Raw genomic sequence first — 25,095 nt, forward strand, 5'->3', positions numbered from 1 at the left:
CAAAAACCATGGTGGGTTGTCATGAGGATTAAATAAAATACTCAAAGGCACCGGGCCTAAGGAGCTGTTTATTAAATATTCACAGACTCTGAACCTGGATTGATCAACAATGGGAAAAGTGTTGTTTAGTGAAAAGTTTTTCAGCACCAACAAGGCTGATTTACTTAACTTTTCTACGCTTCACTCTCATTTCTAAAAAGGATAAAAACCCCTCCGGCCTTTTAAGTTTGTTGTGGGGAAAAACAAAGTTACAGGATCAATGAGAACAGGCAGCCTGGAAACACCTGACACACATCACGGTAGAAAACGCTTGGCCTCTCTCCCTTTCACAGGCCGATGGGGACTGAAAAAAACACAGCGTCTCTTAGGGTCCCTGTCAGTGTCTGTGATAATAAACTGCCAGCTGCTTAGACCTTGCTACATGTATTAGTAAATACACCCCTCAAAAATGGGCATTTGATAAGCACCCATCAATTAACTGTACACCTGGAAGTGGTGCCACCAAATTAACTGCCATTATTCTACAAAGAAACGATTTCAGTTCTTTAACTGATACTTCAAAATTCCTACTTACATTTTGCATTTGCCTTCCAGTAATCTGCTAGGAGGTGAACCTGTCAATAGGAAGGACAAAAATTATCTATCACCAACGCCCTCAAAAGAACGCTCACTTAGAAAACCCAAAATAGTCAGCTGGAATTTTCAGAATTCAATCAACCCCCTCTCTACCTACCTCCCACTTTTGATTCTGCCTATAGGACTCCTTGTAGTTGATCCAGCCCAAATCAAGAAATGTTTAAAAAATAGTAAGAGTCAAAACTGCTGGGGCCTGGTGATCTTGTTTGCTGGGACACAGTCGTTGGGACTTGGGAAGGGGCAAGCAGATTCCGCAAAAAAGCTGCTTTAAACTAATAGCTAGGCACTCAGATGAGGTCAGATGAGGTCACAGCATCTTTGAGCTTTTCAGAGCTCTATGCTCAGCCAGGCAGTATTCCTACATACCTTTGATTTATTCAACATTAAGGCTCTGCCCCTGCTCCCTGATCTTATAAACGTCTCTAGGACACAATTTCTCCATCTATATAGGGAGGCTAATAAAACGCTTCCTCACTGCGTTGTGAGGAATTATCTCTGACAACGTATCTGAAAGTGCTCTATCTTTTGCAAAGCACTACTCACATACTAGTTATGTCTTCCTAAGTCCAGCCGTTTTCACGTCAGAGCAAAGTGTGGCTTACAGAGATCAAACGTCTTCCCAAGGTCTCACAGAGAACCAGGGCAGAGCTCGCTCGGTTATCTGCAACCATCCAACCCTTCTCAAATTTCAAAGCCTGGTTCGAGTACGCGTTTTCCTCAGCCCAGCGCAGCGGGCAAGAGACAAAAACAGCCCGGGGTTCGCACCCCAGCGCTGCCTCTCACGACCTCCTAGGACACACGACTGCTCCGTGCGCCTCAGGGGAAGGATGGGGTGGCGACCCCGCCTGGCCAGCCTGGATACCTAACAATGGCAGTTAGCTTCTTGTCAGTCCAGCTGGCACTCCCTCTCCTATTTTCTCTCCGCTCGGGGGCCTGCAGTCAAGGCCGGGACACTTTGAGGGCTCGCTGAGTGCCAGGCACTGTGCTCGTGGCTCTGGCCGACCGCGACCCCCTCCTCAGCCCAAGACAAATGGTGGTGGTGTGCCTGTGGGGGGTCGTGCCGCCCCATCCTCCCCATCACGGGCAGGCGGGCATCCCAGCTCTGGCAGCCCCCGGTTCAGTAGTTCTCCTATTTCGCTGCCCCGCGACGACTCCAGCGCCCCTACCCTAAACGGCGGTCACTGACCCGCCCTGACTGGCCCCCGGCTGTTCAGCAGTCTGGCCGGGCTCGCACCAGCAGAAGCTGCACCCTTCCCGAGGAGCGGGCCGGGGCGGGGCGCGGGCCGGGGGCGGGCCGCGGGGCGGGGCGGGGCAGCCGGCGGTTGGCGCCGGGAACCCGCGCGCGCTCGCAGGCCACGTGACCCACGGGGCGGGGCGGGTAATGCGAGCAGCTCCGCCCCAGGCTGGTATTCCCGCCCCGTAACCCCAGGGGGCGCGCCAAGATCTGGGCCTAATAGTTATCGTCCCATTTTGCAGATGAGGCAAACTGAGGCCAGCCCAGAGTCACGGGGCGGTGGGAGGGGGTGGAGGCCGGCCGGGTGTCAAAGCGGTTAGCACCGTGCCTGCCCCTGGTTGGGGCGGGAAAGCGCTGGTCTCCTTTCCTTTGGATTATATTGGAGCGGAAGCCCTAAGAGGGCAGAACTGTGCCGTTCGGTGTTGTGCCCGAGCACAGTGGGCACGCAGTAAATCAGTTGACTCAATGATTTACTCCGGCCCTGCCTACCTCTCTAACTTCAACTTTGAGTCACTCAGGCTTCTCCTCAAAAGCTTGTACAAGAATCGGAGAAAGTCCAGACAGGAGGGATATGATATGGAAAAGAGCTCCCAGCCTGCACTTGTGCAGAGGAATTAATCCAATTTACAGAAGAGGTGGAGAGAGACCAGCTAGGAGACTTCAGTGAAACCCAGAGCAGGATGATGGTGGTCTGTTTAAGGGGTGGCAGTGGGGATAGAAGGGGAAATGTTTGAGATAGGTTTTGGAGAATTAAGGGGATTTTCTGATGGATTGAAAGTAAGGAACGGAGCAAGAGGAAATAAAGAAGCAGTTCTTAAGTGGCTGATGGTGCTGGATAGTGAAATGGGGAACTCGGAGAGAAATAGGTTTAGGTTAAGGGAATAAAGTGTTCTGTTTTTCTATTATGATGTAAGTTATCTCTACAGATATAAAAGTCTAGAACTCAGCGGACAAACACATGGACTGAAGATGGGAATGCAGGCCATATAAATGGTATTTACAGCATTAAGAATGAAAGACATCACTTATGGTGAGAAGATAAAAGAAGCAAGCAGGACAGAGCCCTGAAAATCACCTGGACTTAGAGTTCTGGTATGAGAGGGAGGCCCTGCAAAGGGGAGGGGACTGGCCAGAGAAGCAGGAGGAAAACCATGAGGGACCCAGAAAGAACAGTGTTTCAGGAAGCATGGAGTCATCAGTTTTGGCAAATGCCACTGAGAGAACAGCGATGTGGCTGTACATCAGAGAAATTGTACTTGAATTTGACAGAGCGCGTTTGGTGGAGTGTAGGGACAGCAGCAGCAGAAGTGGAGGTAGGTAGTGTGCACAGACAATTCTTTCAAGACATCGAGGGGTGGAAGAGAAGAGCGCAATGGTCAGGGACAGAGGAGGTGATTTCAAGGGATTTATTTGTCTAGAATGGGTGACACATGAGCACATGTGTGCAGTTATTTGGGAATGATCCAACAGAGAGCAAGAGATTTAATGATCCTGGAGAGACAGGGGCAGTGACTCACAGAGGAAAGGCCTCAGAAAGAGGGGAGTATGTAAGATTGTATATAAGGGCATAGCTCAGACCAGCCAAAAAGCATACCTTTGTGACAGCTCAGACCAAAGACCCAGGAGCTCCACTGCAGAAGAAACAGCCACACTATTTCAGGGTAGCCACTGTTGCTTAGCAACCTGTGTTTAGTAAGATGTTTCAACTGAATTCCTCATTAACTGCCATTTCAACTTAGGCTAACAGTTCACATCACTGGGACCTGCCTCAGCTTCCTTCCCTCCCCCAAAGCTGGGTACTTTTGTGGAAATGCCATGAAACTGGAAAGCTCAGGTTTCTGCTTTCTTCTACTGTTGATGATCTATCCATTGCGATGTGAAAAATAATACATCATAGAGAAGATGGATTTAGGGACTCTGACTCTGATTTCATCTTAAAGGGAGGTTGTTGAAAACTGCAACAGCAAAGTGTTGAGGAAACTTCCCTGGTGGCTCAGTGATTAAGAATCCTCCTTTCAACCTGAGGGATGCAAGTTCGATCCCTGGTTGGGGAACTAACATCCCACATGCCACAGAGCAACTAAGACAGCGTGCCCGAACTATCGAACCTGTGCACTCTGGAGCCCATGTACCACAGTTACAGAGTCCATATGCCACAACAAAAGATCCCACGTGCTGCAACTAAAACCAAATGCAGCCGAATAATTTTTTTTTTTTTAATTTCAGGGTTTATATTTCTAACTCAGGACTCTCTGGTGAACTCCACTACCTTTTTGCCCTCTTGGAGGCATATCAGGCTAAGCAGAACTCCTAATTCCCTCTATTCAACCACCCAAACTCACTTATTCCTTGTACAGTTTTTACCAACTACAGAACATGGTCAACCCATCTGACATATTTACCCAAAGTCATTCTGGATTCCACCCTCTTCCAAACCTACTCCATACAATTAATTACTGCCTCCAACATACTTCTCAAATTCTTCTACCTTTCTGCAAGTCCTCTAAGTCTGCCCTGGTCCAAGTCACCACCATCCCTCCCCTGGATCAGCACAGGAGCCTTCTAACTGGCCCCCTGCTGCTCCCTTGATCTACCTCCAACACACTCTCCACGAAGCATCCAGAGAGTGAGCTCTTAAAACAAAATCTAAACAATCTACTTATTTCCTTAAAAATCTTTAAAGGTTTCTGGTTACATCTTTCTGCCAACTGGAGCCCTTTACCTCCTCCTCTAAATTCTGTGTCTGGGAACTTCCCTGGTTGTCTATTGGCTAAGACTCCACAATCTCAATGCAGGGGGCCCAGGATTGATCCCTGGTTCGGGAACTAGATCCCACATGCCACAGTTAAGAACTCAAATGCCTCAACTAAAGCTCCTTCATGCCACAACTAAAGATCCCCCATACCACAACTAAGACCTGATGTAGTCAAATAAAAAAATACATAGTTTTTAAAAATATAGGATACCTTTTGGTGGCAGAAGAACCAACAGTACTCGTGGACAACGTGGGTATGTGGCTGGAGGTAGAAAGTCTTGAAGAAAACAAATTAAGAAAAACTTTCACATGTATCTGAACTGAAACTGAAAGTTGCTCAGTCGTGTCCGACTCTTTGCGACCCCACGGACTATACAGTTCATGGAATTCTCTAGGCCAGAATACTGGAGTGGGTAGCCTAACCCTTCTCCAGAGGATTTTCCCAACCCAGGAATTGAACCGGGGTCTCCTGCATTGCACGTGGATTCTTTACCAACTGAGCTATCAGGGAAGCCCACTCACATGTATCTAGTGGACCTCAAATTTAGAAATATATTTAACACATGTCAAGGCCTACTTATTATATTTAGATTCTCAATTAAGAGTATAGCATAGGCAAAGAATTTGGAATAAATCTTGAATTCCAATCAAATGTGATCTTAAAAACTGTCTAAACCCAAAGTGCCACTGTTTCCTCATTTGTGAAACAGTGACTGATTGTTCCTGATTTAAGATGTTTGTACAGCTCCATGGTAGAATTTCCTTGATGGCTCAGTGGTAAAGAATCCGCCTGCCAATGTAGGAAACAGGGTTCTGATCCCTGGTCCGGGAAGATCCCACATGCTGTGGAGCAATGAAGTCCGTGTGCCACAACTAATGACCTTGCGCCCTAGAGCTGGCGGTCTGCACAAGAGAGTCCATGGCAATAAGAAGCCTACGGATTGCAAGGAAGAGTAGCCCCCACCCTACCCCCACCTCTCTGCAACTAAAGTCCACACAGCAAGGAAAACCCAGCACAAATAAATGAATAATTTTTTTTTTTTTTTAATTTAAAGCTCTACTACAGCACCTAGAACTGTAAGGACCGTTGTGGGAAACCCCAAAAGAATGAGGCAGAGAGCCTCATATCTGAGATTTATTTCAGGAGATGGTGATGCAAGGTAGAGTGTTGCAGAATTTTGAGCATGTGGGACATTTATACCATTGGACCTAAGAGTGAGTATTCCAGTTTCTGCCTAAACAGGGAACAGTCTCTCTGCTAGGCATCCCAGCACTAGAGCACATTTAATTTCTCATCAGGGAGAGGGCGAGGTTTTTCCTGGAGGGTGCCTGAACAGTACCTTCTTAAGTATTCAATAATTGTTTAATGAAGAACGGAGTCGGTGTGATAGCAAGAGGTTACCGTGGAGAAACAAGAACTGTGCTCCCGGGCCGGGCAGGTCTGGGGCGGGGAAATTTTCACGTCGCCATAGCAACGACCCCCTCCACGCGCAGCCCAGAGGAAACTACAAGTCACATAAGTAGCCGCGGCTTCCCCGCCTCCAGGGGAGGCGGGGCTCAGGCCAGCGCGGAACCGGCTTTACCTCTTTCCTGCAGCGTGATTGGCCCTCGGCCCTGAGAGGCGGCCAATGAGTGCGCTCCGGGAGAGCGGCGAGGCCAATATGGCTTCCTGCACCTGGTGACGGTTGAAGAACCTGTGTTAGGTCTCATGGAGAAGCCACGGGGCGTCGAGGTGAGAGGGAGAGGACTTCTCGTGACTGGGAAAGGGAACCCCGAGAGCCTCGCTCGGTGGGCCTTTGAGCGACGCCTGGAGGGTGGAGGATGGAAGAATGGATAAACAGGTAGTTAGGCTGAGCAAGGCCAGAGGCGATTGGCGTCGCCTTTTGCTGCCGTTCTCCTGGGTCCGAGTGAGGTTGAGGGAGGAACAGCTTCACTGCTCTGGGGGAAGAGGAACTGGGTTCAGAATATGAGAGCTCCTGAATCTTCCTTCTCCTCCTTGTCTCATGGTGGCGTCTTTAGGGTCTGTGAGGCCTGTCACATCCTGGTGGGAAGTAAAGGAAGATTAAAGTTTAATAAACACTCCGCATCTGGAGCGTTCCCATTCGTTATCTCCCACAATTACAAGCCCTGTGTTATTGTCTGTTTTTTATGGATCATGCAGCTGAGGCTTGGAGAGGGTAGTGCTTCTCCCCAGGAGGGTCACCCAGCTGTAAAGTGAAGGAGATGGGCGCTAAGTCTGTCAAGTTCCAAAACTCTCCCTGTTTTGCTTTTTCCATTCTTCCCACCACCTGTAACCCATACATCCTTTCATTATTTGGCTTCTGGTCACCTTATATTTGAATTTCGTTTCTGGCACACTTGCATGTGTAGTATAAATATAAAGTGGAATTGCTCAAACACTCTACAAGAGTAAAGAAGAATCATCATCAGTGTAGAGTGTGAATGATAACTCCCAGTTTTAGAGCTGTCACTGACTCCTGGGAACAGAACTAGGCTTTACATAGTGCCTGGGTGCTCATAGCAGCCCTCTAAAGAAGGCTCGTTACAGCCATTGGACTGATGGAGAGACCAAGGGCCCTAAGTAGGACAGCCTGGATTCCAACTCCGGCATATCTGATTTGAGAGCCTGTGCTTTTAACCAGTAATGATCACCAGCATTTATTGAGTACTTGCTGTGTGCAAGTCACTATTCTGAGTGCCTTTCCCATATTAACCCCCAAAGCCTATGAAATAGGTGGAATTGTCCTCATTTACAGATGGGGAAACCGAGGCACTGAGATTGAACTGCTGCCGGTCATATACTAGGGCCGGTTTTGGAGTCTTGGCCTAGAGCCCAAACGCTTCACACCTTTTCTGCTACATGCCATGAGATTCATATACAATACCTCATTTTACATTGCACATCTTTTGAACCAAATATTTTTTTGTTTTATAGATGAGAAAATTGAGACCCAGACAGGTTAAACAACTTGCCCAAGGACCCACAGCTAGTTAGGATCAAGGCTGAGTCCAAAGCTATGGTATTTCCCACAGTGCTAGTATGTCATTTCCTCAAATCCTCTTTAGGGCAGTCTGGGCCCCAAATTAACTTTCATCTGACTTAAATTGTTTTTGAGTTGAAATTACTTTGGTGTACACCTGCTGAAGGGGGAAGAATGAGTTTCTAAAATACATCTTTTCCAAATGTCTTCACGAGGCACCATGCTTAGTATATTTTCACATCACTGTGTTCTCTGTGAATTGTGGTAAAATGTTGTCACGTGTAAATCCGCAGAGGACCCTGGTGAATTCCTAATACATGTTTCTGTCTGGCTAAGGTATTCTTTCGACTTGCAGTTGAGAAATGTATAAACACGAGTAAAGATCCTGGTGTTTACGAAAGGGGTGTTTGATTGTACCTGCCACTCGGCCCAGAAGCATTGACTTGACTAAGAACTGGAAAGGGAGTTGATAGCAGACTTGCAGTTTCCCTTGTCTTACAGTAAGCCAACCACGATTGCTTCTGCCTGCTTCGTGTCATCCTTTTCCTAGGAGACTCCGTCTTCAGAACCGATGGAGGAGGAAGAGGAAGACGATGACCTGGAGCTCTTCGGCGGCTATGACAGTTTCCGGAGTTACAACAGCAGCGCGGGCAGTGAGAGCAGCTCCTATCTTGAGGAGTCAAGTGAAGCGGAACATGAGGATCGGGAAGCGGGGGAGCTGCCCACCTCCCCGCTGCATCTGCTCAGCCCTGGGACGCCCCGGTCCTTGGACGGCAGTGGTTCTGAGCCAGGTGCCTTCAAAGTGTCCCCCAAAGATAGGGAGGTTGCAGAGGCTATGGATGGAGAGGCAGATGTAGGCCAGGTGGGCGGAGCTGTCCAGGTGTAAAGGGCTCTTTGATCTGATGTCTAAGGACCTGTGAGAGAGACAGAGGCACCCCAACTATCCCCAAGGGTCATTTCAGTCTGATTTCAAGTCGTGATTTCATTCTTTTCTCACAATTAATATTCATTCAGCACATATTAGATGCCGGTCATTAACATGGTGGTACTTTTGCGTTTGTGTAAATAATAATAATTGGTGGATTTCTAAGCCTGGGTCTTGAGAACATATGACACCTAATGTGATCTGGTTACTCTCTGGGAAGGGACAAGAAATAGCTTGTGAGTTGGAAGTGAGAGGGAAGGAAATACAGAATTAAGTGACCTCCAGGTAAGAGGATGAGGGCAGATAAGAATCCCCGTGAATCATCTAGAAGCCAGTTGGCTTCAGAGGTGTGATGCTTGCATAGCTGCTGGACCTGTGTGTCAGGGCCTCCAGTGTGGGGACTGCCTGTGCAGAGAGGCAGGTTAGATGGTCTGTGATGACACTCCTGTTTCCTGGTCCCTTTACTCTTTAGAAGAGGAGCATCTAATACTCTTTGCCTCTCCATTCATCCTGTCTTCTCTTCCTCTCTCCCCTTTTATTTTTATTTATTAAATTATTTATGTGTCTGTTGGTTGCGCTGGGTCTTCATTGCTGCACGCAGGCTTTCTCTAGTAGCAAATGGGGGTACTTCGTTGTGGTATATGGGCTTCTTGTGGTGGCTTCTCTTATTACGGACCACAGGCTGTAGGTGCACAGGCTTCAGCAGTTGCAGCACATGGGCTCAGTAGTTGTGGGGCACGGGCTTAGTTGCATTGTGGCACGTGTAATCTTCCCAGGCCAAGGATCAAATCCGCCTCTCCTGCACTGGCAGGCAGATTCTTAGCCACTGTACCACCAGGGAAGTCCTATTTCCCCTTTCTTTTTTCTCCCTTCTATCTTATTCCAGTCATTGTCTTAGAATCTTAGAACTAGAATGAACTATTAGAGACCATCTAGTCTGGGGGTGCACTCACCTGGCCACACATTAGAATCATCTGGGGAACTTCTCATAACCACTGATGTCTGTGTCCCACCACAGAGCAGGTCATTCTAATCAGGGCATTTTTAAATGCTTTCCAGGTGATTCTAATGTGATATCAGGGATGAAACATTGATCTAGTTCAGCCTCTTTAGAGATGAGAAGAAAACAGGCCCACAGAAATTACATTTTTGTCTTCTCATTTTCCTCTTTGCAAACTTTCCCCAGTTGTCCGCAGGGATCTCCTTAGCCCCACTGCTGACACACAGCCAAGGGATGCCACACAGCTTTCAGGGGTACACACCCAAACCGCTTCCTCCTATTCCAGCTCTGTCAGCCTTAGGGGGTTAATACAGTGCCCCAGGTTTGAAGGGCCCATCATTTTGTTTGAATTGGGGTGATGATCGAGGGAGTCACGTGCTAAATTCTCTTCCCAGCTGTCTGTGAGATGTGTGGGATCGTGGGTACCAGGGAAGCCTTCTTCTCCAAGACCAAGAGATTCTGCAGCGTCTCCTGTTCCAGGAGCTACTCCTCCAACTCCAAGAAAGCCAGTATCTTGGCAAGATTACAGGTGAGAGGCAGTGACTTGGAAGACCCTTCCTGGGGCCCTGGGTGCTGAGTCAGGAACCACTACCTGTGCTGCCGAGGGGCCCAGAGGGCTTGGGCAGGACGTTGCAGGTTATAAACGGCCTGGTATTTCTTAGGCACCCATTTCTGGAGCTCAATAAGTTGCAGATTCATGGAGCTACCCTTCACCCCCAACCCTCAACCCTCAGGGTCTGATGTGTTCTCAGAAAGTTCTCTTTTTGGCTGTGCTGCATGGCATGCGGGAATCTCAGCTCCAGGGATGGAACACATGCTCCCTGCAGTGGAAGCGCAGAGTCCAAACCACTGGGCTGCCAGGCAACCGCTGCCCTCAATAAGTTATAAACAAGAACTCGGGGGGGAGTCTGACACCCATGCCTTCCTGTTGCACTTTTACAAATGCTCTGAAAGGAAGCTGGGAAATGGGCCACAAGCTTCTCCGGCCATGGGGTGTTTGGGAAGATGGGGCCTTGACTCTGACTCCATTCCACAGGCAGCTGCCTAGAGTCTTACCAACCTCTAGTTAGTATTACCAACTAGTCTTACCAGCCTCTACTTTTGACATTTGTAGAACTCTAAGAAGGGGGAGGATGCTTGGAGATGTGTTGTCTAACCCACATACTAATTGACAAGTGTGCTGAGGTCCCGAGAGGAAGAATGATTTACCTGTGGGCTCTGTAGGAAGAGGACAGAGCTGAGACTGGAGCCTCATCTCAGGAGCCTGGCCTTGTGTCTTCACTACACTGGTTTGCAAACTTGACTACACGTAGGGGTCACCTGGAAAGTTTCAAAAATCTCATGAAGATTCTAGTTTAATTGGGAGGGAGCACAGCCTAGACATAGGCTTTAATGAGCACCCTAGGTGATTGTCCTGTGAAGCCTGATGTTTATTGTGGGTCTCAGCCCAGCTCTTCTAGTTAGAGCCTCGTGCATGTTCTCTCTCACTCGTGAGACAGCTACTGTTGTCTCCCTCACTTTGCAGCTTTTAGTCAAGGCATAAGAAAGTCCTTCCCAGGGAGCTAATAATAACATTGTTATTAACTACAGTCTGGGGATACTTGAGAAGGGCTTGGCACCCTCAGTCTAACCAGTGATTCCTAAAAAATGAATTTTTAAAGATTACGATTTCAAAGCCTCAAAAATTTTTACTAACTTACTCAGAGGTACACAAATAAAATTGAAGAGCCAGGATTTGGCGCCAGATCTGTGTGGAACTTCAGTTCAATTCAGTCGCTCAGTCGTGTCTGACTCTTTGCGACCCCATGGACTGCAGCACGCCAGGCCTCTCTGTCCATCACTAACTCCTGGAGTTTACTCAAACTAATGTCCATTGAGTTGGTGATGCCATCCAACTATCTCATCCTTTGTCGTCCCCTTCTCCTCCCACCTTCAATCTTTCCCAGCATCAGGGTCTTTTCAAAGGAGTCAGTTCTTCACATTAGGTGGCCAAAGTATTGGAGTTTCAGCTTCAGCATCAGTCCTTCCAATGAACATTCAGGACTGATTTCCTTTAGGATGGACTGGTTGGATCTCCTTGCAGTCCAAGGGACTCTCAAGAGTCTTCTCCAGCACAATTCAAAAGCATCAATTCTTCAGCACTCAGCTTTTTTTTATAGTCCAACTCTCACATTCATACATGACTACTGGAAAAATCATAGCCTTGACTAGACGGACCTTTGTTGGCAAAGAGACATGTCTCTGCTTTTTAAGATGCTGTCTAGGTTGGTCATAGCTTTTCTTCCAAGGAGTGTCTTTTTGTTTCATGGCTGCAGTCACCATCTGCAGTGATTTTGGAACTTAAACCCACATTTTTTTATTTTGAATTTTGGCTGTGCCACTTGGCTTGCAGGATCTCAGTTCCCCGACCAGGGATTGAACCCTGTCCATGGCAGTGAAAGTGCCAGATCCTAACCACTAGACAAGCAGGGAACTCCCTAAACCCACATTTCTAGTTCACTGATCTCTCTTTTTTTTTTTTTTTTTTTAAACTTTTTACTTTGTATTACAGTAGCTTCCTTTGCAGCTCAGTGGTAAAGAATCTGCCTGCCAGTGCAAGAGAGGTGGGTTTTATCCCTGGGTCAGGAAGATCCCCTGGAGAAGGGAATGGCAACCCACTCCAGTCTTCTTGCCTGGGAAATCCCATGGACAGAGGAGCCTGATGGGCTACAGTCCATGAGGTTGCAAATGAGTCGGACACAACTGAGTGACTAAATAACAACATAGTCGATTAACAATGTTACCATAGTTTCGGGTGAACAGCAAAGGGATTCAGCCATACATATGCGTCTATCCATTCTCCCCCAGTCATTGATCTCTAATAAAGTCTCTGGGCCTCTCTGATCAGTGCTTAAGCTACAAATTACCAACCAGGTTTTCCTTCTAGCTTAGATGGTAAAGAATCTGCCTCTGATGCAGGAGACCTGGGCTCGATCCCTGGGTCTGGAAAATCCCCTGGAGAGGAAATGGCAACCCACTCCAGTATACTTGCCTGGAGAAAAATCCCAGGAGCCTGGCGGGCTACAGTCCGTGGGTCTCAAAGAGTCGGAAACGACTAAGCGACTAACACACAGTTCAGTGGCCTTTCACTCTGGGGTAGGACACCTTTGAGCACCTCATAAACTCTGTTCAGTTCATGAGCCTCCTGAAGCCCCGTCTCTGCCATAAACCTATAGGAGCACCAGGGGAAGGAGAAGGCTGAGAGCTTTGGCCACCAGCAAGAAGTTCCTGGCAGTAGCAGGGCTTAAAAGATGGAAAATGTATCCCTCCCTGCCCTCTGGCTCTGCCAACCCCTGCCCCAGCAGGTGAACAATGGCTAAGTGCTTCCAGAGTTCAGCACAATGTGTGACCCTCACCCTTGCAACTCCCCACTGAGCTAAGCATTATAATTGTTATCATCTTGATTTACAAGTGAAGAACCTGGAGTCCCAAAGAGGTTACCAGGGCAGTCCAAATCCAGAGCCATGTTATCAGCCTTTAGGCTACAGACAGGCTCTCCTCCCTCCAGGGAAAACCACCTACCAAGAAGGCCAAAGTCCTGCACAAAGCTGCCTGGTCTGCCAAAATTGGAGCCTTCCTCCACTCCCAGGGGACAGGACAGCTCGCCGATGGGACCCCAACCGGGCAGGACGGTAAGTCTGTGGGGACTGGTGCTCAGGAAGCCGGTGGGGTGTGATGCCAGGACTCGGCAGGTGAGGCGGGGGTGCTCCCTAGGAGCCAGGATTGGAGAAGGGGGCCAGCTAGAAAGGGCCAGCCCAGGCTCGCTTTAGATGTCATCTTCCTCACCTGGGAGTAACTGTGAGATGGCCCAGGAGATCCTTCAATCACTCTCACTCTTCTCTTGAGCACTTAAAAGCCAAGAGTTAGCTTCCTCTGTTTAGCATTGCCTGTAGCCCTCTGGCTTTTATTTCCCTGGGGCAGTGGAGACCTAGATCTCCTGTGAAGAAGGGTGATGGGATCAGGAACTTCTCTCTCTCAGCATGAGTAGCTGTTTCTAAATAAATGAAGACTGGAAGCTATGCACTAGGTGGTCTGACACAGCTCCCAGATCAGGGCAGGAGGGGCTGTGGTGTGTGTGCCTCCCACCCATCTAGATTGGCTGTGGCCAATGAGAGGTTGGGGGCGGTCTGAGGAATTTAAGCCAGAGGGTCTTTTCTCCTGGGGAGAAAGATCAGACGTTTCCCTCTGAGAGCTTCCTTGACTGAGAGTCTGGCAGCCTCTGGATGAGGTCCTCCCCGTCCCATCCCCATGGCCACTGCTGAGGCAGGTATGGGGTGGGCCCGGGCTGCACGGCAGGAAGGGGCCTGTGTTCCCGCTCCCCAGGCCCGGGTTCCTGCGGTGGCCACTGCTGGGGCAGGTATGGGGCGGGCCCTGGCTGCTCCCAGTCCTCGGGGCCGCCCGGGTTCCTGGAGTGGCTGCTGCGAGAGCTCCCCGCGTCGACCCCTCAACTCTGGTCCTCTTGGCTCTGCAGCGCTGGTCTTGGGTTTCGACTGGGGGAAGTTCCTGAAGGATCACAGTTACAAGGCTGCTCCTGTCAGCTGCTTTAAGCATGTGAGTGCCTTGGGCACGAGGGGAGGGAGGGCAGGGCCCGGGCGCTGCCGCCGGCTCACCCACCTGGCTTACCGCTTCGGCTCCGGGAGGGAACAGGCTGAAGTCTGGGTGCTCGAAGCCTGACTTTGCCACTCGCTCCAATTCACCGTTTCTGTCCACTTGTTCTTCACCAAGTCCTCCCACAGACCCTCACCGAGGGCTTCGAGCACGCCCCTCGGAGGTCGCCCCCTAGGCTTATTCACATAATGGCACTTTGTGTTCTGGTATCCAGAGCCAACTGTGAGAATCCCTTTCTCTTTTCCCCCATCTTTAGTGCTTTCCTGTTGACAGCTTGGTGCTTATGAACTGCCCCCGGCCCATTGGCTCCTGGGAGGCAGATATGGGTGCCTCCTGGAACCCCTTCTGCTAAAGGCTTCCTGTCAGTGCCTAAGTTGTATCCGATTCCTTGAGACCCCGTGGACTATAGCCCGTCAGGCTCTTCCATCCATGGAGTTTTCCCAGCAAGAACACTAGAGTGGGTTGTCATCTCCTCCTCTAGGAGATCTTCCCAACTCAGGGGTCGAACCCTGCATTGGCAGGCAGATTCTTTACCACTGAGCCACCTGGGAAGCCCCGCTGTCACTGAGAAGCGGCCAAGGCTGAGACCTGGAGGGCTGGGCTTGGAGTGCAGGCCTGAGCAGTGGTCCCCCACAGGTGCAGAGAGAAGCCGAGGGGGCTCTCTTCGTCTTTCAAGCCAATTTCCTAAACCCCAGGAAATCTGGAGAAGGCATGTTTATTTTGGCTGCATTGGGTCTTTGCTGCGGAGCACAGGGGCTCCTCGTTACGGCACAAGGGCTTAGTTGCCCCTTGGCTTGTGGGTGCTTAGTCCCTGACCAGGGATTGAGCTCACATCCCCTGCACTGGCAGGCAGATTCTTACCCACTGTACCACGAGAGAAATCCAACCACCCAGTATGGCGATTGAAGGAGCGCTGTTTGTGTCTCAGAAGCGCCTGTTACGCAGTGAGAGTGGGAAGCCACTAGGTGTCTGCTGGCACAGGTGTGATGTGCCAGAGGGTGACAACTAGGAGCCAGGCCTGTGAGATTAGCAGAGCTGTCTGACACCCCGACTCCCATGCCGACTAGGCTCTTCACAGAGGCGGGCGCATCCGTTCATCGCTTCCTCCCTGGTCCTGGGCCTGGCCTTCCACACACAGTGAGGGGAAACACCGAGGGGCAAAGGAGAGGATACGGTGTTTTGTGAGGCCCTGCAGCCAGCCACTCTCCTCTGCCCACCCAGTGGCTCACTGTCCCCTTGAACCCTCTCACCCCCACGCAGGTCCCACTCTATGACCAGTGGGAGGATGTGATGAAGGGAATGAAGGTGGAGGTACTCAACAGTGACGCCGTGCTCCCCAGCCGGGTATATTGGATTGCCTCGGTCATCCAGGCTGCAGGTGGGTGCTCCTCCAGCCAAGGCAGGGTCAGGGGCTGGGGGCGACATCTCCAGATGGACAGGTAGAGTCGGAGCAGACATCAGCTTCATAAAACAAAAAATCCCGCCCACTGGAGTTTCGTTCTCCCTCCTTGCTATGCTTTCATGCTACCTACCTTAGAGGGGACCACAGAGCTTGGCGAGTTTGGAAACTCCCATTTTGAAGTTCATTCCGGGGTTGATCAGGCCATAGAAAATTACTCCCCCTGCTGTGCCATACTGCTTTCCAGGTACATGACAGGGGTTTGTTTTCGCTCTGGCTGTTGTAGAAGGGGTTCTTGGAGTAGGCAGCCTGGTTTAGGCTGGAGGAGCGAGAAGGCCTAAGAGTTCATCTCCCCTTCCTCCTGCTCAGGGTACCGGGTGCTGCTCCGGTATGAAGGCTTTGAAAATGATGCCAGCCATGACTTCTGGTGCAACCTGGGGACTGTGGATGTCCACCCCATCGGCTGGTGTGCCATCAACAGCAAGATCCTGGTGCCCCCACGGAGTGAGTTGATGAGAGTGCTCCCTGTCCTGGTTCCTGTGGGCCCCCTGGGAGAAGTCAGAACAGCCCAGAGCCCTCCTGCCTCCTCGCTCCCTCTCCTCCCTCATCCAGAGGCCCCAGGGCAGATCCAGGTTGGGGAGTCCAGGATTGCCGGCCTGAGAAGGCAGAAATACGTTATTCAGGCCCTCTGCTGCTCTCTGGGGCAGACTGGCACCCGTCAGCAGAGTGGTGGCAGTCTGTATTCAGGATTCTGCTCTGTCTCCCCAGCCATCCATGCCAAGTTCACCGACTGGAAGGGCTACCTCATGAAACGCCTGGTGGGCTCCAGGACACTTCCTGTGGACTTCCATATCAAGGTCTGGCAGAGCACCCTGGGGTCTCCTGACTGGTCTGCTCCTGCCCTTTTCCCCTTCTGTTGGTCCTTGGTGCTGCTCACTGGAGTATTTTTTCTAAGACCCCCTTGGGTTAGCCCTCAGAGCAGCTCCAGATTCCCTAAGTATGGGTGGTGGGCGTCATCTACCATTAGCTTCCTCCCTTCTCTGATCCAGCCTCATCAGTCACGTTGCTTTGTCTGCTGGCGTGCTCTTCCAGATCCTTCCCTTTGCTCACAGCATTTTCAGGAGCGTTCATTCATCTGGGCTTCCCAGGTGGCGCTAGTGGTAAAGAACCTGCCTACAGTGTAGGAGATCTCTCTGCATTCGATAGATTTGATTAAGTGCTTGTTGTATACAAGGCACGGCCATCTGGCACTCTCACCCTCCTGGTAGGATTTGGAATTGCACTGCTCTGTCCCCACCACCACTAAGAAACTGGAATGGCTCTCCCTGAGTCCACAGTGCCCTGGTGCTAGAAAAGCCACAGAACTTCCATAACCATCCTCTATCCCAGGCAGGACAGCACGAGAATCTCAGCAGACAGAACCACCTGTCTCTTCACCCAGGCCCCACCACCGGGGCTCTAGAGCAGCTGTGGGATCTTGATCACTATCCTTGGCTGTGTCCAAGAGGCTGGCATTACTGCTGAGGTGCTAGGAGAGCCGTTCAGAGCTGCAGCCCAGCGGGGCCAGGGCTGAAATTAGAGGTATCGAGGCAAAGGGTGCTCAGTTCTTTATAAACACCAGGCTGGTTGAGTGAGTGTTGTTGGCAGGGGCCGGAAGCTAGAGAGCACTGGGAGGGACTCGTGATCAGAGTGCAGATCCCTGAAAGAGCTCAGAGCTGGACCCCAGGACGAGATTTGTGGCTCAGCTCTGGCACTAATGACCCTGTGTGACTCCAGGTTAGTCACATGACCTCCCTGGGGCACCTGTTTCCTTAATCTGAAAAGCAGTCTATGATTCCCATCACAATGAGTTGCTGGCATTTTGGTGCACACATTGTAAATATTCTATCATCCCAGGGACTTGGAAGCCAGGGTGGAACCTGGCCGGCAGGAGGGGCCCCTCTGCCCGTTTCCTCCCGCCCTCTGCCCCGTCCCATCCTCTGGTTACTCCCAAGGGACAGGACAGGACAGTGGGAGGGAGGGATCGACCCCAGCAGGCCTGTGTTCTGATGTCATTGCAGATGGTGGAGAGCATGAAGTACCCCTTTCGGCAGGGCATGCGGCTGGAGGTGGTGGACAAGTCCCAGGTGTCCCGGACCCGCATGGCTGTGGTGGACACAGTCATCGGGGGTCGCCTGCGGCTCCTCTATGAGGATGGTGACAGTGACGACGATTTCTGGTGCCACATGTGGAGTCCCCTGATCCACCCTGTGGGCTGGTCCAGGCGAGTCGGTCACGGCATCAAGCTCTCAGGTTAGCCGAGTCCCTGGCCAGCATGGGCCTGGGTCAGGGGGGCACATCTCTGCACCCCACAACTACTCTGAGTAATGGGGGCAGTCATCTTTACCTGAGGATGGCAGGACTTGACCAGGTGTCCCAAGGGGTTGAGTGACTTGACCAAGGACACTCAGCCTGAAGTGTGTTCTGTGTGTTAGTTGCTCAGTCATGTCCAGCTCTTTGTGACCCCATGGACTGTAGCCTGCCAGGCTCCTCTGCCTGTGGAATTTTCCAAGCAAGAATACTGGAGTGGGTTGCCATTTCCTTCTCCAACCTGAAATGGTAAAAGTTAATTCGCAACTAGAGGTTCCAGGCCACATCCTCTCCTTGCGACGTGGGAGGAGTCTGGGTCCTCAGGGCTGAATAGTTCCGACAGAGAGCTCCTCCGTGCGGGTGGGAGGTTGCTGAGCAGCCCCACATTCTGGGGGAGGCGTGGAGATGGTCATGTTAGAAGCTTCAACTTCCTTCTCTCCCTTCCTCCCTCCACTATCTCCCTAAAAGAGAGGCGCAGTGACATGGCCCACCACCCCACCTTCCGGAAGATCTACTGTGACGCTGTTCCTTACTTGTTCAAGAAGGTGAGGCCCAGCCCTGGACACTGCCCCTTGGCTGCAGGTCCACTCCAGACCTGAGGCCCCGGCTCTCCCTTCCCTCCCCGTTTCCTTGCCAGGCCGACGGCAGCTGAGGCCTCTTCCCCGCCCCTCCCCGGGTCAGCCCAGAGATTGCCCAACTGCCCCATTCCTTTAAGGTTCGAGCTGTCTACACAGAAGGTGGCTGGTTTGAGGAGGGGATGAAACTGGAGGCAATCGACCCCCTGAATCTGGGCAACATCTGTGTGGCGACCATCTGCAAGGTGAGCCTGGTGCCCTCCCGCCTCCAGCAGCGTTTCCTACGGGCAGGGTGGTGGCAGAGCGCCCCCTACTGGTTGCTCCCGAGTGGCCTGGTTTTCGGGCACATAGACTGAGCTCCTGGCTGGGAATCTGCTTTCTCGTTGGGGGTCGGAGGCTTGCCAACCCTGTGGGCTGGCCCAGGCGTGTCAGCCATGGCATCAAGCTGGCAGGTTAGCCGAGTCCCTGGCCAGCCACCCGTGGGTGCTACGGAACACCTGGCCTGAGCCTGGTCCTGGGGTAAGTGTAGGCCTTCCTGCCACTGCCTGCTGTCTCCTTTGGGGGCTGGCATTGCCACGCCTCAGCCGGGCTGGTGTTGCTGCAGACCTCTGTTACTGCTGCAGCCTGAGGAGCCAGCCACACCCCTCGGCCCTCCTGGGGACACGCTGATTTGTCCATCTAGCCAACTTCCAGGCTCTGCCCCCTGTTCACCCCTGAGAACAGTGACAAAAGGACAGACACCGTCCTTGCTGGCACAGCATGTGGTGTCCACTGAGGGAGTCAGGAAGATGCCCTGGGACAGGAAATGGCAACCCATTCCAGCATTCTTGCCTGGAGAATGCCATGGACAGAGGAGCTTGGTGGGCTGCAGTCCATGGGGTTGCAGAGTCTGACATGACAGACCACACATGAGGAAGCTAGATGATTTTACCGTTATGGGTTACGTGAGTGCTGAGTGCTCTGAAAAGCAGCTCCATCCTATCCCTGTCCTGTCACCTCACCCTGGAATGGGGGTGCAGTTTAGAACACCAGGTTCTGTTTCCTTCTCCGCCACCACTAGGTCCTCCTGGATGGTTACCTGATGATCTGTGTAGACGGGGGACCCTCCACAGATGGCTCCGACTGGTTCTGTTACCACGCCTCCTCCCACGCCATCTTCCCAGCCAACTTCTGCCAGAAGAATGACATTGAGCTCACACCCCCGAAAGGTAAGACTGGCATACAGTTGGAGGGAGCAGGGTTGAGGCCACAGGCCAAGCCAGACCCCCAGAGTTGAAGTCTGAGTGGACTGGAGAGGTGACAGCACTCCCCACGGTCACCACTAGCCTTTAGTCTGGGCTGCCTTGGCCCCATGGCCTCATGTGGCTTGGTAAGCAGAACTCCCACCTGTCCCTTTGGGCAGTGAGCACCCTGTACTACAGGACCATGGTCCTAGAGCAGGTACCAGCCTGGGCAGGAAGGAAGAAGGTTGCTGGAGAAACTTCGGGCTGAGTCCTGATGGAGCTGCAGAAGCCCCTTTGGCGCTGTCTGGGACTCCCCCTCACCTCCCTCCCTCCCTCATCTCCGCCTTCCACTCCAGGGTACGAGGCTCACACTTTCAGCTGGGAGGCCTACTTGGAGAAGACCAAGGCAAAGGCAGCTCCATCGAGACTCTTCAACATGGTGAATAGACCAACCCTGCCCACTACCACCCAAGGTGGTGGTTCCAACCCCTTCTCCTCTCGAGTCCCTGCTGCTAAGATCAGCTGTTTCGGGGACAAGTCCAAACTCTGATGGATGCGGATGCGTGCTGAACAGTCAGCCAGTCCCTTTCCCAGAGGGGCTGGTGCCTGGGATCACAGTGCAGAGGGGTTCCTGGTCTGAGGACCCTGCCCCCACAGGCAGGCTCAGACCCACTCCCATACCCAGGGCTGCCCCGCCAGGGTAGGGACCTAGCTGATTTGTTCGGCCTTTATCCCCATCCCAGGACTGCCCCAACCACGGCTTCAAGGTGGGCATGAAGCTGGAGGCCGTGGACCTGATGGAGCCCCGGCTCATCTGTGTGGCCACAGTGAAGCGGGTGGTGCACCGACTCCTTAGCATCCACTTCGATGGCTGGGACAGCGAGTACGACCAGTGGGTGGACTGCGAGTCCCCAGACATCTACCCTGTTGGCTGGTGTGAGCTCACCGGCTACCAGCTCCAGCCACCTGTGGCCACAGGTCTGGGCTCTCCTGGCCCTGAGGGGCTCTTGACTTTCCTTTTCATTTTCCTTCCTGCCAACCACCCTCCACCCCACCCCCCGTGCCGCATGCCCACCTTTGGCCCTCTGGCATGAGATCGAGCATCTCCTGGACCACTTCTAGGGAGAGAGTGGCCCTGGTCTCCCCTCCTGCTCCTGACTTCTCTGTCTCCCTCTCCCTCTGGCCTGCAGAGCTCCTTCCTTGACCTTGCCCACTCTGTCATATGCTCGTGCCCTTGTGCACCAGGTAAATCCCCCAGGCCCCTCTAAGCACCCTGGTGATGCGGGTGGGAAGAAGGGACAGCTGTCATCCAGTCCCTCCCCGCAACCCCCTCCCCGTTCTCATGGCCCAGCTCTGGCTTTCCTTCAGGGGCGTCCCCTGTGTAAGGGAGGCCCGTGAGGGGTGGGCAGGGGTCTCGGGACGTGCCTGCAGCCTATGTCCTCTCAGAACTCTCTTCTCACCTCATGTCCATGTCTTTCAACAACAGAGCCCACCACACCTCTGAAAGCCAAAGAGGCCACAAAGAAGAAAAAGAAACAGTTTGGGAAGAAACGTAAGTGATGCTCTAAAGCTGCCCGGCTGGGGTGGGACCTGGGATCACCTGAGCCTGTGCCCCTGGGCAGGGGATCACTACGCAGATCAGTCACACTCTTCATATTCCCACCTCTCCTTTGCCCCTTGCCCCATGCACCCATCCATCACCCTGTGTCTTAGGGACCCACAGCACAGTTAGGGAGTCTTCTGGTCTCTGGCAGTGGTCAGGATGCTGAGGAGAAGACACAAGAGACTATATAGGTTGGAGCAGGGGTCGGGGGTGGCCTGGTCTCTGAGGCCTTGTGCAGCTGTGGTGTATGAAAGTAAAAGATGTAAGAGCCAACAGACGGAAGGCATTCTCTCATGATCCCCAGAGGGAGGGAGCAAGGGTAACCACCGGGCTTGGGAACCTCTCACAGGCCGGCCTAACCTCACAGGCCCCAGGCTGAGCTGCAGTGAGCTGGGCTCCCCAGTGTGGTCTCCGCAGAAGAGAGGATGTCCCGAAAGGGAACAGAAAGGAAACAGATGCGGTCCCTGGGCAGGGTTAAGATCCTGTGAGGGTGTGGTGTGGTTCGAGTGGCAGGATCCTGTGCCGTTCCGAATCAGGGCTGGGAAAGGCACGGTGTAGAAGTGAAGACAGTGAGGAGCAGAAACAGGAAGCTTAACTACCGTGGCGGGGTGGGGGCACTAACCTCTTACTGGGGAGAAGCTCTGCGCCTCGGACACACAGCCCTGAGGGTTGAGGTCAGAGCTGGGCCTCCGTCCTCCCCGGCTGGCACCTACCCCTCTGCTGGGCTGCCTGACCGCTGTTTCATGTGGATACAGCCCTCGCCTGGGTTGAATTCTGTTTTTATTCCAAGGAAAAAGAATACCACCGGCCAAGACGCGGCCCCTCAGACAGGGGTCCAAGAAGGCACTGCTGGAGGAGGACCTGCAGGCAGCGGCGAAGGCCCCGTCGGAGCCCGCCCCTGATGAGAGTAAGCCTCCGGGGGCCGGCAGGCGGCTCCCTGCTCAGAGGCCGGTCGCCTCCTTTCCAACCTGGCACAGAAGAGCAGAGTCAGGCTTAAAGGGCATTTTCTGGGCACTGAGAAACCTCTCTCAGACCACTGGGCCTGGAGGGCTTCCCAGACACCACTCCCCCAGCTCTGAATGGAGCCAAGCACCAGCCTGGCCCTCTCCACCCCCAGCCCCAGCCCTTAGCAGGGTGGGCTGCCTGCCAGGCTGGTGGGACAGGGCCCTAGGCCTTGGCTGCTGTCTGCCCCACAGATGGGAAGGGGCTCTCCCCACCACACCCAAGGGCCCCTGTCTGTAGGAAGCCCAGTTCCTTGCATCCTGAGCTCCATGCTCTCTCCTCCTTGCCCCGCACCTCTCTCCCTCTTCAGTCATCACCGTGCGTGTGAAGGAAGAGCACCTGGACGTGGCCACAGCCGACAAGGCTCTGAGTCCAGAGCTGCCAGTACCCGTCGAGAACATCAAACAGGAGACGGACGACTGAGCCTTCCTCGCTGCCAGTCAGAAGCCAGCCTAGGGCGCCGCTCTTGCCACCACGCCAACCTGCTTTACTTTGGAGACTGAGCCTTTTTGCATAAATTTTGCCTGGTACTGTGGGGGCCGGGGACCCAAGGAGCAGCCAGGGTCTCCTCTAGCCTCTGGCCTCCTCTCCAGCAAGGCCATGTGACGGGGGCTGCCTGCGAGCAGCTCCCTCTCCAGCTCGAGTTCCTGAAGCTCTTCCACACTAGTCCCCTCCACTCCCCCAACAGTGCTCCATTGCCAGGGCGGGGGCTACACACGGGAGACAAGCTGGCTAGTGGTTAGGCCCGAGCAGGTCTCGAGGTGGGGACAGACGGTCACCTGATGGACGTGAGTGGTGTGAGGGGTACAGCCTCTGCCCCAGACTCCATGCGGAACGGCCCCTCCTGCCTCGGTTGGGGCTCTGCTCCTCCTGGCACCCCCAGGAGGTTGCGGAGCCCTGTGCTGGTGCCCAGCTCTGGCAGGCAGCTGAGCAGCAGTGACCAGCATGTAGGTCCTGGTGGCTTGTGAGGTGGCCTTGATCTGTTTTCCCTTGGCATGAGTACTGACTCCATTTCCAAGAGGAGCAGAGATAAGGTCTGCTCCCTGGGAAAGGGAGCTTTCCAGGGCCTCAGGTCGGGGAGACCACACCAGTCCCTGTGCCATGGGAGTGGGGGGTGGGTGTGGGTGTGGGTGTATGCACATGTGTGTGCACAAGCATGCAAGTATCCCCGAGAGAAGGTGCCCCCAGTGTTGAACTTAGCCCACTCTGGAGCCCAGCTGGACGGGACCTGTCCTCCTCCTTCTCCCTTTCTGTTCACCAAGAACGGGTCTGGCCTTGCCAGAGTCTCAGGGCCTCGACACGGGGGGTGGTTTGCCCTGCTGGGACGTGGCCCTGAAGGAGCTCCTGGAGGCAGGGATGTACTTCTTGGTCCTTTTCCTCACCGTGCATGTCCTTAACTCCATAATATGTTTTGATTCCGCTGCTCCTCTGAAAGTACATTCTAGAATTTCACCTGGTGTCTGCCCACATTTCAGCTGCTTCTGCTCTGCAGTTAAGTCTCCTTTGAAGCTGTCTTCTCCCTCTGACTCACCCTCTCTTCAGGAGACCTGGGACCTAAGTGGTAACAGGCTGCTGTCCTCAGCCCTTCTTTTTCCTTCCGCGTGTTTGAGTAGAGACAGCATGGCTGAGTGTGTCCCTGTGTTCCCCTGTAATAGCTGCCACGGCCCATGCTTGCCTGATGGGGTGCTGACCTTGGGTGTGTTGAGGACCCTGCTGTTGGGTGTCATCCCAGAGATGGGCAACCAGCCCAAAGGGAGCCAGTTTCAGTTCAGAGAGAACCAGATCATTTGTCCTTTCCTAAAGGCACTGTGCAGGCTCACGTGGAATAGAAACGACGCTCTTGCAGCCTGAACTCCCCTAAATGTGACAGGGGCTGTGCCTCCCCTCACCCCACCTCACATTGATGGGTGGGTCATTGGAGGAAGGTGGCCGACAGTGGCTTGCAGTTCCACAGCCTGCTCTCATCACCTGCCTTTGTTGAGGGTGACTTGCCCAGCTGAGAAGAATCATTTTCCCCTATGCTCTTGCCCTTAAAGGATCAAGTTCTGCCTGAAGAGCTTCTGGGGCGATGGGACTTGTTTGGCTTTCAGTTTCGCTTCTTCCTAAGTGAAGAAGTTGATGCCCACAACTTGATGCTTGGGTGCAGCAGGCAGGGCTAGAGGACAAGTTTAGCCACCGTTACAGCCCCAGATGGGCTTCCCACACCTAAATCCTATGAGACGATTAAATCCCTTTCTTGCTGCAGTCAGTCTGTCAGTGTTCCTTCTGAGACACCACCCCACCAGGTCGGTTACAGAGACGGGGAGAGTTCATCCGTGAAGAGTGCAGAACAGCACGTCTCCACAGCAGTATGCTATGTTATTTGTCCCTGCCACTCCCCTCCCAGGACCCCGGGCTCCCCAAAGGCCCCGCCCGTGTCTTCATGTCCCTGGGACCTAGAGGTTAGTCGGTCACAGACGGGAGTGTCGACCTCCAGGGCGTTTTAGCTCAAGGCACAGAATGAACCTTGTCCCTCCACTGCCCTTGCCTATGGATGGGACTTGGTGAAGTTCCACAGCGGTGGCGGGGGTCGGGGGCGTGGGGGACACCTGAAGACTGGAAGACATCCTGAGGAACAGAAGCCTCTCTACTCCTTGCCCCACTGCCTGACGGCCTGCAGCGAGCGGCTCCCTGGTACAAACACTGGTGGAACCCCCTGCACCTTCCTTTACTGTCACCCCGTCGGACTCGGCTGCTCGAGGGATGGGGAAGCAAGGGATTCCACAT

At 52.9% G+C, this 25,095-nt stretch overlaps 1 protein-coding gene, 1 long non-coding RNA gene and 1 other non-coding gene across 25 annotated transcripts in view; 2 read left to right on the plus strand and 1 right to left on the minus strand.

Moving 5' to 3' along the window:
- LOC112446777 (uncharacterized) overlaps positions 1-3,832 on the minus strand; it is a 41,373-nt gene extending 37,541 nt beyond the window's left edge. For 3 of the 19 annotated variants that reach the window (XR_009494683.1, XR_009494687.1, XR_009494691.1), the window contains exons 1-2: positions 1,180-1,953; positions 575-614 (exon numbers count right to left, since the gene is read on the minus strand). This is a non-coding gene — a long non-coding RNA (uncharacterized lncRNA). The other 16 variants (XR_009494698.1, XR_009494697.1, XR_009494686.1 and 13 more) reach the window with 16 other exon arrangements.
- On the plus strand, positions 2,874-24,573 carry L3MBTL2 (L3MBTL histone methyl-lysine binding protein 2). 5 transcript variants are annotated; one of them, XM_059886330.1, is made up of 17 exons: positions 2,874-2,962; positions 8,157-8,397; positions 9,927-10,060; positions 13,079-13,202; positions 14,042-14,121; positions 15,439-15,556; positions 15,947-16,081; positions 16,346-16,434; positions 17,638-17,869; positions 18,395-18,471; positions 18,642-18,746; positions 19,562-19,709; positions 20,081-20,163; positions 20,468-20,702; positions 21,211-21,276; positions 22,118-22,234; positions 22,640-24,573. In XM_059886330.1, exons 2-17 carry the CDS (start codon positions 8,178-8,180, stop codon positions 22,750-22,752), a joined length of 2,076 nt encoding a protein of 691 aa, XP_059742313.1. In that variant the 5' UTR covers positions 2,874-2,962; positions 8,157-8,177; the 3' UTR covers positions 22,753-24,573. The 5 variants fall into 5 exon arrangements, with proteins under 5 accessions (XP_059742313.1, XP_059742311.1, XP_059742312.1 ...); XM_059886328.1 differs by lacking the exon at positions 2,874-2,962 and adding an exon at positions 6,284-6,466; XM_059886329.1 differs by lacking the exon at positions 2,874-2,962 and adding an exon at positions 6,284-6,357 and having other exon boundaries at positions 8,108-8,397.
- Positions 17,529-17,598, plus strand: MIR2441 (microRNA mir-2441). Its single transcript, NR_031254.1, has one exon. It is a non-coding gene; the product is annotated as a microRNA mir-2441 (primary transcript).
- Positions 24,574-25,095: the final 522 nt, after the last annotated feature.

This window comes from Bos taurus, chromosome 5 (assembly GCF_002263795.3).
Source record: "Bos taurus isolate L1 Dominette 01449 registration number 42190680 breed Hereford chromosome 5, ARS-UCD2.0, whole genome shotgun sequence".
In the NCBI taxonomy this organism is placed as follows: domain Eukaryota; kingdom Metazoa; phylum Chordata; class Mammalia; order Artiodactyla; family Bovidae; genus Bos; species Bos taurus.